The sequence below is a fragment of the Amblyomma mixtum genome, chromosome 2, assembly GCF_055824585.1.
Source record: "Amblyomma mixtum isolate Tamu chromosome 2, ASM5582458v1, whole genome shotgun sequence".
NCBI classification, from domain to species: Eukaryota; Metazoa; Arthropoda; class Arachnida; order Ixodida; family Ixodidae; genus Amblyomma; species Amblyomma mixtum.
The window spans coordinates 28,338,350-28,352,125 of NC_143013.1; the positions used below are offsets into that span (position 1 = coordinate 28,338,350).

Genomic DNA, 13,776 nt, shown 5'->3' on the forward strand with positions numbered 1-13,776 from the left:
TTCTGAGATACCAGCGTATGCCGGTAAACTGGACGCCACATTTAAGAGACATTTCGCTATTTTGTAGCCCCCTTTCACAAATCACAGACGCAAAAGGTACGGCGGATATGCCGAGCCCGGACGGTGTAGTAGTACGTGCGCACACAATGCGCAGCTGTCGTATCCCGCCGCTCCATTTTAGCCTGAAATGTCAATATCAGCAACACATACATGTTCACGCCCGCCGAATCTGAGAGAAAAATTGTTATTCCAAAGAAAAGACCGAGTGAACAGGCCAGGAATGTCAACGTACTAGATACTGAATTTCAACCGGTCGGGATTGACATGTATTACGGGAAATACATTATTCAGTGTGACGAAAACTTAACACACAGTTTCCTCTGAGGCAGTTAAAAACGCGAGAAACCGGGCAGGATGGGAGCCGCTGGCAATTTTCCGCACGTGTGGATTCTGTTAAACAACGGCGTCAACGCAGCAAACTCATATTAGCGCCGGGTTGGCGCATTCTGACGAAATCGGCCTTTGCAGGAAGTAAGCAATGAAAAACATGATGTTGTAGTACAAAAAAATCTTACCTGTGCGCATGTCGGGTCATTTGAAACACTGAAGATCACCACTTTGTTGCCTTTGATAATCTTCTCTATTGTGTCCTTTGGGTCGGTGCCATTGTGAATCGGCGGCATCGTGCTTGCTTCAGCAAGGTACACGGCCCGCGAAAGCCACACAAATCTACGGTACTATACGCGTGCAGAGAGGGCTGACATGCCGAGAAGTGCCAGTATGAATGAAATTCCCCCACACGCCTTTGCCCGCGAAGAACGCACTGGCGCGGCGGTGCGCGCGCGAAACACGTTTGCGAGCAACGGCGCGGTGGCGCAGTCGGCAAACGCGGGCAAGTCCGCCCGATACGCCCCGTTGCTGCGATCTTCCCGGAAAAACGAAAAGCAACGTGTGCGACGGTGGCGCCATCCGGCCTGAGCTCTGGGAAACCCGTGGCGCTCCCAACATTCCCACGCTTACTTCCGCGGTTCAATGATTCAGGTGCTGGCAACCCTGCAGTTTACGTCAGCTCTACGCCAGACCCACGCACGCATTGATGCGTTTTTCTGGGTATACATAACTATCTCCAAAGAGGAGAAAGACCAATATTGCATAACGTGCGGGGAGAGGGGCACTCTCGACCATGTCATATGGGAATGTGCTGGAAGCCCGGGCGCCGAGCAAAAGATAGAAGATAGAGAAGCCTGGGAGACCTTGCTGCGGAGCGAGGACCCCGCTAAGCAGCAACAAGCCATCCGCCTGGCGGCTGAGGCCGTGAAGAGACAATGTGTCTTCACCAGACCTTATGCTGAATTCCAATGGCAGATCGAGACCGCTCCGTCGGATCGCGTACGGAGCGCGTCGGAGCGCGTAGATTTGCCACCTCCCAGTTTGCGATTGGAATGCCAGTGATCCCTCGGGAGCGCGACGCCAGCGCCGCAGCGGCGACCGCGGAAACTAGGCGCGCCGCCGGAGCGGACGCCCTGCTAGCTTCGTGTTCGAGTGCGACAGGAGTTGCGCGAGGCGCGATCTCCGCGTTGACAGACGCCGTCTCGGCGAAACAAAAAGGAGGTAGTACGAAGGCCGTAATGTAAAACCAAAACCAAAGCGTATGGACAGGATGGTCCACTCTCCGTGAACACGCGAGTATGCGGCCGCGGTCTTCGGAGAGCCGGTGAGCCTGTCCCTACCGTTCACGAAAGAAGTGGCGGACGACGCGCAGGCAAGTTGCTCGCTGCTCGATTTTCCAGCCTTGCGACTGCGAGACGCAAGCCGCTGAACCAATCAGCGAGACAGTCGAGCTTTCGGCAACGACGCCGCCCGCGGACACGCCGAGCGACGAACTGCGCTGCCCCCCGGCCAACGTTTCTCCCTGGCTGCCGTAGTCGTCGCTAAGCCTAAATGTTTTTCATCGATGCCGCAGCTGAGGGCGCTTCGGAATTGGCCAGCGCTGTAGTAAAGGTGCTACTCGCGTCACCGTTTTACTGTGTTCCTCGTCTCATAATAAAATAAAGACATGATCGATTTCTGCGACGCCTCCAACAGCGGAGCTAGCAGACAGCAGGCCAGCCGCACTGGGCATCGGGAAGAAATTTGCTTGTATCGCAGTTATCACTTCTACCAGCAACTCGGTATTGGCCAACGATCCTCAAAAATGATTCATTTGTTACATTCCTCTACTCCAGGGCTTGTTATGAATGCGAACAAAGAATATTAGCGCATTTTTCTGACGCCGGCGGCAGGCATATACAGGCCGGCAGCTTCACACTCGCTGTCCGTTTCAGACGAATCTTCACTGCTGGACTGAGTTTTCAGTGCCCGAGTCGGAACTGTCACTTCCATGAAGCAAAATTAGTGCCGCACGGCTCGAAGCAAGATCATTGCCGTCCACTGTTGACTGGAAAGTGCCCGGCTCACCACTTAGCGACGACAGGAACGAAGCGTCTGCTGCCGGTCGCGACCGGAAGCAGACGCGGCGTAAAAAAAAAACGTCACGCGAGGTTCCGGTCAAATCTGCCGATTTCGGCGGATCAAGTATTGCTGCTCCACGGAGCGATCCGGGATTTACGCCTGATCCCGATCTGCCATTGGAACATACAACTCGCGCTCCCATTTTACCATTGGAATACGACTGATCCAAACCGAGCAGAAAAACTTGATCCCGATCTGCCATTGGAATTCACCATTAGTTTGCGAGGCTCCTAAGTAGGGCTCCCTTAGGCCTGCGTGCCGGGGGGTCCAAAAAGGAGTCTCATTTCGGTGGAAATAAACGTTTTGATGATGATGATGATGATCGATGCGTTTTTACCCGACTGTGCCAGTTATGCGGCGAGCTTCTTCGGCGTAATCTGAATGGGAAAACGAATTTCTACAGTTCCATCATAGTCCTTCAATGTTTTTGAAAGACTATGGTTCCATGTACTGTGGTAGAGGCATTCGGTGCATGATAAATATTAATAGGGCCCTTAGATTTCGGGTTTCAATCCTTTAGGAATGCGGGGGGGGGGGGGGGGGGGGGTAAAAGTCGGGCTATTTGCTGCTCAGATTCATGTATAAATTATGAGAAGAAAAAAATTGCACAATTCGAGTTTTTCCGGCATTCACGTAGACATTCGACTATTAGCGCTTGCTTTTGTGCAGGACATATATTGCGCTATTTTTGGCTCATTATATATTTTCGTATAAATCGTCCAGAAATAGATTGGATTAAGGCACCCAGCCAACCATTTATCTCCAAGGGATGTTCCAGTTCGGTCTCAACGACCACGAGTTGCAGTGCAGATTGGTGGGACGTCCACTAAATGTTTCTGGAAGTGCGTGGGCAGCTGCGTACATCTAACGAACATTGTGGATGTTTTTGTGGGACATTGATTATTGTTATTTATAATGTGACCCGTAACACGTTCTGTGAGCGTCCCGAGGGTGTCCATGAATGTTTTCTGAAATATCTCCAGTGAGAGGTCAAGATGACGCAGTTATATATACCAAGATGTCTTCATCCCGCATATGAGTGAGCAAGTTCCACGTATAAATGAAATGTGAAATGAAATCTGGCTCATTAACAAGCACCATTATATAACTAACCTTTTAAATGGGAGGAGCAGCTAATTTTTTGTTTGAGGCATTAGTAAATTTCCCTGTGCCTAGTGCATCACTTATTTTATACCTTTCATATGGCAATAAATGTTTGCTGTTTTTGGTACATTCCAAAAACTTCTCTACTGCCTTCAAGAGAAAGTTCTAGTCAGTATAATTATTACTACCAGCATTGCACGTGACCATTTTGCATCATTCCATGACTGTTGGAATAACTCTGAAAATGCCAGTCAAATAAGCTTTTTTTTATTCATTTATTAAGTGTGGCATTGTACAATCATTTCCTGCTTGGCACATTAGTAGCATAAAAATGTATTTTATAACCATGTCATGTAAGAGCCACTATCTTAAGTTTGCAGAATATGAATAATTTTTTCTATTCAGGTTGCATTAATGACTTAATTAGCCCACAGTTTGCATTTGTCTTTTTTTTTGACAAAGATGCAAATTGTGGGCATGTGCAGACTCCCAAAAATAAAGCGTCTAAATAAAGTACGCAAGGTCCCACTAATGTTGAACATGAACGTCAAATGGGATTTAAAAGGGATTGCAGTTGCGTTCAAATTGATAGTCCCAGTTACATCTAAAAATGTGAAGTGGACATGCGTGAACATCCCTTGACTGTTTCAAATAATCGTGCTCAATATGCACAGGCCTTTCTGGGGACATTCATGGTTAGCTGGGATGCTTTACGAAGTCGAACATTTTTTCCCTCTTCCTTACAATTACTTCGTCCTCTAAGAATACAATCCCCATGTGAAGCACCTGCACGTCTGACCTAAAACGGTCTCTCTTTGTGCACTGCGAAAACGTTCATTCGATATCGAAGCCATCATTATAAACCCCCCTCTGTAATGCGAAAGCCCTGAGGGTAAAATAAATGAAATGAAATAAACGTGCAACATCTTAGCAACAGGGCTTCGCCATCATGGGCGCAAGCGAGGAAATAAGGCTTCCGATCAGTACCTGTGGTCCAGCTTCTTGCACCTCAAATATCCCCAGATTACTCCTAGAAAAGCTTTTAAAACAGGATTAAAATCATCAACATTTTTCTGGCACAACTTATACTCTGTGTGGTTCTTTTAGCTTGACGATCCGGCCTCACATGGTACGTGCAGATGCACGGTTTTCGCATAGCATGAGGAATGGATAAAATCTGTTTGGCTACAGTGGCAAGGATAGGAGTGTTTGAAGTTGTAAAAACTGATATGACTGTTACCAATGGCCGGCTACAAGTCTCTAATTGCAATCAGGCACCTATCAGTAAGTTATAGATTACTATTAGAATTTAATCACTTTACTAGCTAACGTGATCCGTCCGTTTTTTGACGTCCGCCAAAACTGGTAGTTATATCGCAAAAAGCTTTTCACCCGAAAAAACCCACTTTTTAAAATTTAGTGGAGGGCTTCCCTGAAACACCAGGAATATCCGTGCAGCTGCACATTCTTGACATTGTGGTCTAAATGGTGCCTGGATGTCAGCAAAATTATGGACATTGCAGTATCTGGCGGCCTACTGACCCAAGCAACTCAACCATAAACCTTCGTACATGCATTAACAGCAACACTATGGTTAGGCACAGAACTATAAACTCTTGCAACAAGGAGTGAGAAGTCAGCACATCTTTGCTTAAATATAAAACTTAACCAACACACAGCTACCTTGTCTAGCAGGCTACTTAATTCAGAATGCTTGGCAGCAAGCTATATCTGCTTAGATATACTCCTTATTCAGTGCTTCCACGGTCACAGTAGCTTACTTTTAGGTGCCAGGGCACAGTGTAGCACCACCACGTTTCAATAACATGCGCAGAGATGCAATCCAACAGACCGAGTAGTGCTAGGCAGTGCAGCCTATATGCAAAACCCCACAAGTGATATATAGAAAATATTCCAGGAGATGCTCAAAAATTGCACTAGAATCCACTCTTCATTCTAAATGATAGGCAGTGGGCACAAAAGCAGTTAATTTCACAAATTCACTCACCTTGCCAGATTTTTTGCCAGAAAATTAGCCACTAGGCTGCTCTACCAACAAGTCATGAATGGAACAGTCCTCGAACTGAATTCAGTCAAGATGTAAAGCTAGCTTAAGTGCAATATGAAATAACTTTGGTTCCAACAATAGCATGCAAACAACTGGTAAGTGCACTAGGCGAACCCTTTTTAAAATCTTGTAAGCTACAGTTGAATACAACTCAAGAACAAAGCAGCTTTTCCCCGTCAAAGGATCCTCTTCCAGCCAATGGCATCGGCAGATTCTGACAAGTCTGCTAGTGCAATAATGCAGAGTTGTAGATGAAAGGGGATAGTCCCTTCCTTCATTGTCACGCTAGCAGGATCATGAGCATCTGCTGCCACCACTGGATGGAAGGGGATCCTTTCACAGGGAAAAGCTGCTTCGTTCTCGAATTGTATCCAACTGTAATATAGCAAGACAACGGCTTTAAGACGAAATTTCCCATTCCTTCTTGTATGTTCCTGGTGCATAAATGAAAACACCTGCCACCAGTATAAAAAATTTTATGGCTCAAGACAGTTTACACAACATGGGGGCTAAAGGGCTCAATATCAAGGACTAGCACACACAATACCACTGCACAGTCCGCTGCTACTATGCCATCAAGCAGCATATCTCCTTGCGAAGCTAGAAATACTTGTGTACATGCAGCAATGTGGCCGACTGAAATATCAGAAAGCTCAAACTGTGGGCAAAGGCAGTCAGTGGTTTGGATCCACTAAACATTTTGATAGGTAGCACACAGCATAACATCCACTGATGGGACAGTTGTCAAGTGCTTTAGCTTCCAGCCGTTGAAATCTCCAGTATGGCTACAGCGCACATTTCTTAGTACCAGAAGAGCAGAGGGTAAGGCGCAGAGTTCCGCTTGCAAAAAAGGCCATTTCCAATAGAAAGCAAAGCAGGTAGAGATAATTGTCATAACGGCGCCACTTATCTATGAATGAATATTTAAAGCGGAATCGTTTAGATTACCAAGATCCAGACAATTCATGCACTGTAGGGTGCATAGACAAAAAGTTGTTTTTCATGCTGTTGTTAAACACCTCAGCTTTTGTATTGACACTAACTGCACAAAAAGGCTAGAAGCCTAAGAGGTGTAATGTCTCCCCCATGGGTACAAGCTTACATGGCAGCTTCATTCAGTGTTAAGGAAACCAGTCAGACCAAAAAATTCTGAAAATGACATTTGTGGAGTCCACAGCTATTATTCTCCAACTCTCCAAATTTTTTTCTTCAGGAGATCATTGACATTCAATTCAGATCATTGTGTGGACTAAATCTGTGCAGGCGCAGATTATTCAACGGCATGAAAATTTTGGACACCTGATCAGATAGAGGTCATATTTGCCATACTGTTTGCTAATGAAAGCTGAAGGCACAGCGTGTGCAATAATCTAAGCTAACGTGTTTAATCGTGCTTCAAAAATTAAAAATTTGTTGATCAAGATATGCACACCTTGAATGTTGATATTTAAAGTGAGGATAAAATAGAAAAATGGCTTTGATCATTGAACCCTTTATTCACCAAACTATGCAGCCATAGATTCAAAATAATTGAGCCATTTTATTTGAACCGGGGTACTGATGAATCACAAATTAAAATTAATTATCTTAGGAACTAATCTATGAATAAATTAATATGAGTTGAACTCCATAAAAAACTGAGCAATGTGATAGTTTCATTAGGATTGGACTAAAAATAAGGAAAATAGGTCTAAGACCAGGGTCCCCCTTAAATGCTTTGGGAAGCAGCCCATATTCTTGGCCATAAAATTCAGCCATTCACCAGGATAATCCGAATATGCCTATTGCATGTGGTGAAAGTTCCCATAAATTTCTTGCGGCTGGCAGATTTCCTTTTACACCAATCCTTCCCCGTTAAAAAAAAATCTTCAATCTAAGATAGCCAACTATAAATTATAAAACTGCTTCAAACAAATTCATCACCATTCAAGGCCAGTGAAAATTCACTAGCCAGAAAACAACGAATCAAGATCACCACCACATATCACTCAGAAAATGGAATTTCAATGAAAATTTATTGTCTTTAGCAAAAGGGGGAAAAAAAAAAAAAAGTTGCAAGCATGACCCTCACATGTCTTTACGTTTCCAAACGTACACTACACTTATTGCCTCATTAAAAAATTTACACATTCAATCAACTTCATTCTTTACTCCACACAAGCACTTTTCATTCCGCAGCTCCTAAACAACAAAAAGAGGAGGAGGTAAGCAGTGGCATGAGCTGCAGCGTCACTGGTGAAGAAATTGGCTTCAATATATAAATACAAAAAACAAGAGGCTGGTCATGAAAATGGTTACAAGAGCAGAGATGGACACAACGCTGGCACTAGCTCTCAGAGGGAAGGTCCTGCCGTGAGAAACCAAGCTAAGTGGGCACCGTTGCCATTTCCACCAACTGAAAGAGAACAGAGATGACGACATTAGAGTGCAAGCATTCTTTTAACAAAGAGAAAACTGCAAATGCAGAGAAGTATTTCCTACTAACTCTTCATGCAAAAACACCCTCCCTATTCAATCCCGTAAACTACAGTTACGAACAACCAGGATTTTACCCCCAATTCCTTCACTGCAGAAAGCTTAAAGAAACAACTAGGAGATGAGAAAATGAGTACATCAATATTAAATTTAGCTAATTGGGATAATTTCTGGTGAATATGGCAGGATGGGTTTTTGACCACGGGGCTGAAAATCCCAACATACATGGGATGAAGTGAACTGAAGTGAAAGATCTAAAAACCTGATGGAATCATTAAGAGGTACTTCGTGGGTTAAAATCATGGGGTTCAAGCACCCACGCATTTTAACCCACGAAGTACCTCTTAATGATTCCATCAGGTTTTTAGATCTTTCACTTCAGTTCACTTCATCCCATGTATGTTGGGCTTTTGAGCCCGGTGGTCAAAAACCCATACTGCCATATTCATCAGCCCATTCGAAGTTCGTGAAAAAAGCAATTGTGCATTCAGTTTTTGACAATAATTTCTGAAAGTCCAAAAAAAAAAATTTTCAGGAGCACACTGCAAACAAAGAAAAATCAAAACTGCTCTATCACCTGCCAATGCAGCATTACAACCACAAAAATTTTAGACTTCGGCTGCCCGGAGTTCGCTTTTGCAGGAATTTATCTTACAGCAGGTGTCATCTGCATTCCTGGCAGCCAGCAGTGTGATCTAGATATCATAAATATGTTGGTAAATATATTGATAAATATAAATATATGAATATACACATTTATCTAATTCTGCAAGCAGAAATGAAAAATACCATTTTTACGCTAACCCAGATGATAAAACAGGCATTACAGGGTTGAAAGAGTGGGGGGACGCCAATATTTAAAGCCATTTAAAGCATGCTTTTTTTTTTTCTGGAGGAGAGAATACAATGCCCAAAATGCTACTATTTTTCATGCACTATTAGCCATTGATTTATGCACACACACCGGCATACCTTCCTATGCGACTGGACCGTGGTCACTTGGGCAACAGGTAGCGCACGTAGGGCACCTCCACGTCTTCGCCATCTTTGTCATTGCAGCAGAGCTCGAACACCAGCGCACGCACATGGGGCTCAATCGGCCTCTGGGACACCTTCTTCACCACCTCACTCATGCTGTGTAGCACGGGTAAAAAAGAACAAGCAGGGCAATCACTGAGCCACTTCCAAAACTCACCGAAGAAGCCAGCCCATCAGGTTGCCACTCGACAGGATGTTCACAAAGCAATAGTGGATGATTTGTCCATGCTCCAAAAGAGTCGACATAAAATATAGCTCGTCAATTCGAAAGTGAATGGGTTGTGCCACCGCGCCCGAGTCGCTGGGCACACTGAACGAAGATACGCTCCTGCAAGGCCGCATCACCTCTTTGGGAGAGATGTGGAGAGGTAAAATAGGCAGGCTAGGTGGGAAGAGGGCCCTCTCTATGCTAGTGGCGGCACGGTGACAGCAACTATGTGACTAACTATTTTCCAGCCTTGCGACCATGCTCACAGGCGGCCTCGCACTATTTGCACCTCCAGTGCACAAGCTGAGATGCACTGAACGCTGCCCACCTTCGCAGAAAAAAAAAAGCACAAGGTGATAACTGAATATTTTAGAAGAATAAAACAGGGTAATCTCACAACCCGACTGATTCCTGATCGCAGTGCACCGCATATTTCGTTCATTTTCGTTTGTTCAAACTTCAGTTAGTTTGAACGGCGCCATCATCCCCGTGAAATTCAAATGAACGGGCTTTTACTGTACTGCAGTTTCTGTGTCATGCAAACATCTTACCAGTCGTATATATAATATTCTTTCAACTGTCCATGCATGGCTTCCCAAGTGACGGCAGTTTATTTAAATCTGCTGGGAAACTGTACAGCACTATTGTGACAAACCTCTTGACTAGCGTGAATACAGTACAGTTCAATGTTTAGGGGAATCCCCCAAGGTGTAGTAGAATCACAATAAAGGAGTAATCACTCATTAGCATTCAGTCGAGTGCATCCATACAGGCTTCGAAGGAAGCTGATGTGAGTTGAACCATTACTGATGAGAATTTGACACTTCCCCTACCACGAAAGAATTCTTGCATTTACAAAAACATGGTCAACCCTACTTAAGGGGGGACCCTGGTCTTGGAAAAAAAATTTTTATTAATGATGTCACAGTTATGAAATTTCCAGGCCACATGTAGTTTTGTGCGCTGATTCTGGATATCTCATTTAATTTCGTGTAAAACAATTCCTTGAGCACTTGTGCAATTTTTATGCAAGTATTTTGGAAAAAGTTTTGCAGAAAATTTGCTGCAGGAAACTCGCTGAAATGCATGCCATTGGGTTCTCTTGACACCAAGAAATGCAATAAGGGTAAAATTATCATCCTGGCTATCATAGAACTTGAGTTATAGAGTTTTGGAGTTGTCGCTTCAGAAATGAGAAGAAAAGTGTGTATTCCTATTTGTGGAGTGGCAGCTTCAGTACCCCATAACTCAAGTTCTATGATAGCCAGGATGATAATTTTACCCTTATTGCATTCCTTGGCGTCAAGAGAGCCCAATGGCATGCATTTCAGCGAGTTTCCTGCACCAAATTTTCTTATATGCTATCTCCAAAAGACTTGCATAAAAATTGCACAAGTGCTCAAGGAATTGTTTTACACAAAATTAAATGACATATCTAAAATCAGCACACAAAAATACATGTGGCCTAAAAATTTCATTACTATATCTAGATTAATAAAATTTTCTCTTCAAGACCAGGGTCCCCCCTTAAAAACAAAACAACACTTATTTTCAGCCCCTCTACCATAATAAAAAAAAAACAGCCCGCCATGTCTAACCACTAAGAACCAAATACAGTCCAGCCCACTTATAACAATACTGGTTATAATATATCGGATATACTAACAGTGGTCAGTTGCGGCACCATCAGCTTTACCATGTGTTCTGTGGTAAAATAAACTGCTTATAGCAATGCTGTCAAAGTACACTATTGGTTATAACAATTAAATCTGGTAATTGAGTGTCAACCATTATAGCAAAAAACAACAAGGAAATGCTACGACCCCACCAGCAAAACCATGCTTACAACACAAAAGCTCGCGCGTGTGGGGCCGACCAGCAGACTGAGCCGGTGCAGCGACACCACGAAAGCAACAGAACCCATGAATGCATTCCCCTGAGCAAGAGGCCCACGCAGAGAAGAAAGTAGGGAGCATGGTAGGGAGCCTTGGCGGAGCAGTCCACTATTAACACTTCTGAGGGGTGCACCGCTCGCAGAAAAAAATGTGCAGACGCGTTTTTCTTTGTTTTTACGCTTTGAGCTACGGCTGGCATCGGCAGCGCGTACGTTGTCCCATCTTCCGCTGTTCTTCGCTAACTTCCCCATGGTCCCAGGGGCAGGCGTCATTGCATCAGACGATTTGCTGCATTGCTGCATTGGCTACGCGCGCTGTGTGTACCCCTAATCAGTCGGTGCAGTGCGCGTACGTGCCGCCAGCACGATATTTCTCTTGTCAGCTGTCACCGCACCCTTACTTCTGCATGCTTCTTGGATTTCCCGTAAGAATCACTTCTGGAAAGCCGGCTTGATTCCTGTGGCGTGGAGGTGTGCGAAGCTCCCGCTGGTGCAGTGATTGCGGTGGTTTGGTCATCAGTGAACGGTGAATATTTTTTCGGTCCCCTGAAGTTCGAATTAACGAGCTCTTACAGGCATTAGAACAATCAAACCCCTCTGGGTCCTTCCTGTCAATACATGCTCTGAAGTTTGTCATCTTTTCTTTTTTTCGGAACAACCCTGTTATAACAATTATTGGTTATAACAATGGCATTTCCATGGCACTTGAATATTGTTATAAGTGGGCTTGACTGTAAGCAGTTCTTGCTCAGTGTGATGAAAACTGGACTCCACCTAACAGAACAGCTAACCTGACCTGAGAGATTAAGGAAAATGAGGCTACAAAATTTTTAAAGACTGCTGATATACGAAAAGATTGCCGATGCAAACCACTGTGCATGTTCCAAAGCGAGGGCTAGGACGGATCCAGACAAGAACAGCAACATCCGTCTGCATAAACGCAGTGGAGCTTCGCTTGCTGTTCCCACCATGTCCACGGTGCAAGCTCAATTCTGAGAGGACAGGCACCTCTACTATGGAGTGGGGTTCTGTTCTAAACACACGCTCAGAGTCATCCCATGCTTCAAGCAACATCCAAGCAGAAAGTTCACAGGGAGACCTAATTGCACGTGTTGGCTAAGCGACAGCATTAGAAGCTGTTGACGCCTTTACACAGAGTTCTGTCATTCTTTCATGGTTGTGTTTACGGACTTCCACACATCTGCCTGCGCACAACCAGACATCTCTTCGGGTCCTCTAGCTGGTGGTTTAGACTGCCTGAAGGTGTCTGCAGGTGGCAAAATGGATGCAATGAAGATACATAGAGATGTACAGTTCATCACCTCTGGTCTTGTAATGTCATTCCCAGTCCTGGGAACTGACAAAAGGACGCGGCTCGCTAGGAGACACTCATTACCCAATGAAACTGCCCGCTCACAGAAATTCGCAAGACACACGTGAATAACACAGGATTACTACTATAAGCCTGCTAATGCACAGTATGGATTTTCTGAATGAACGTGCTGCAAACATATTCACATTGTTAAGAGTTGCATGAAAACAAAATATTAGATAAATGTGAATAGTGAATTTTCAGTTTGAAGCAAATACGAAGCGAATAGTTTGTGACTGCAAATGTAGCGAAAAAAAAAGAGAATTTGTTACAGCTCAGTAGCATACACCTGAAAACATAGTTTACAAAATTCACCAAGGAAAATGGAATAATAAAATAAAAAATGCTTTCAAACTTGCATCTGCCAAAGTTCACTCAGCATCAGTCTCGTGCCCTTACCCCACGATTCTTCATAAGCTGCAAATTTTAAATGTAAAAGCTTCCAACAGATTTTTCAGACATTCAAATTTCGGATGTCATTCATGCTCCAGACGTGCACGGAGCCAAGTCACGTACCCCAAAATCAGCCATGGCTGCAGTTTCAGCTGCATTAAACCTCGTTCAGCAATTTCTCTGACCTCACTGGCATGGTAAACGGTCATGTCACCCCACTGCACATGCGTGATGACACATTTGCACCACTGCCGGAGGAGGCCATGGCCACTCTTCCGTTACATAAAAACCAAGAGAAAGGTATCACTGGCTTCGAAGTTGGTTTCCAATAACACCGCAACTCCTGCCATGGCGTATTTGCTTTTCACTTCTGGGCTTTGTCCAATATCCCACGTGTGCTTGCCAATGACTTGCTGAACAGTGCAGCCGTCAAAGAACGTGACCACCATGCTGTGTGCACAACGCATGTAGACATCCATAGTGGCACAATCGTGCGGAAGTGCCAGAGCGTGTATAAGACCATCGACTGCTTCTTCCAGCAGCTTATTTTCCCTGAACGCTTGAATTTCGGAATACTTTGAAACTATTCTAGGTTTTCAAATACTGATACAGTAAAAGCTCGTTAATTCGAACTTCATGGGACCGGGAAAAACGTTCGAATTATCGAATGGCCACGAAAAAACCGACAAGAACCATTTGCATTACGGTGTATG

At 44.4% G+C, this 13,776-nt stretch overlaps 2 protein-coding genes across 6 annotated transcripts in view; both read right to left on the reverse strand.

The window, feature by feature from the left end:
* LOC149358780 (thioredoxin reductase 1, cytoplasmic-like) overlaps positions 1-930 on the reverse strand; it is a 29,364-nt gene extending 28,434 nt beyond the window's left edge. Inside the window, exon 1 of the mRNA XM_089570978.1 lies at positions 576-930. Coding sequence (XP_089427104.1) covers positions 576-683 — 108 coding nt within the window. The 5' untranslated portion in view covers positions 684-930. The remainder of the gene's footprint in view (positions 1-575) is intronic.
* Positions 931-7,679: 6,749 nt separating this feature from the next.
* Positions 7,680-13,776, reverse strand: part of Uba1 (ubiquitin-like activating enzyme 1) — a 46,042-nt gene continuing 39,945 nt past the window's right edge. For 4 of the 5 annotated variants that reach the window (XM_089570975.1, XM_089570972.1, XM_089570976.1 and 1 more), the window contains exons 25-26: positions 9,131-9,292; positions 7,680-8,078 (exon numbers count right to left, since the gene is read on the reverse strand). In XM_089570975.1, the coding sequence (XP_089427101.1) occupies positions 9,154-9,292 (139 nt within the window). In that variant the 3' untranslated portion in view covers positions 7,680-8,078; positions 9,131-9,153. Of the gene's footprint in view, positions 8,079-9,122; positions 9,293-13,776 lie in introns of all 5 variants that reach the window. The other variant, XM_089570974.1, reaches the window with a different exon arrangement.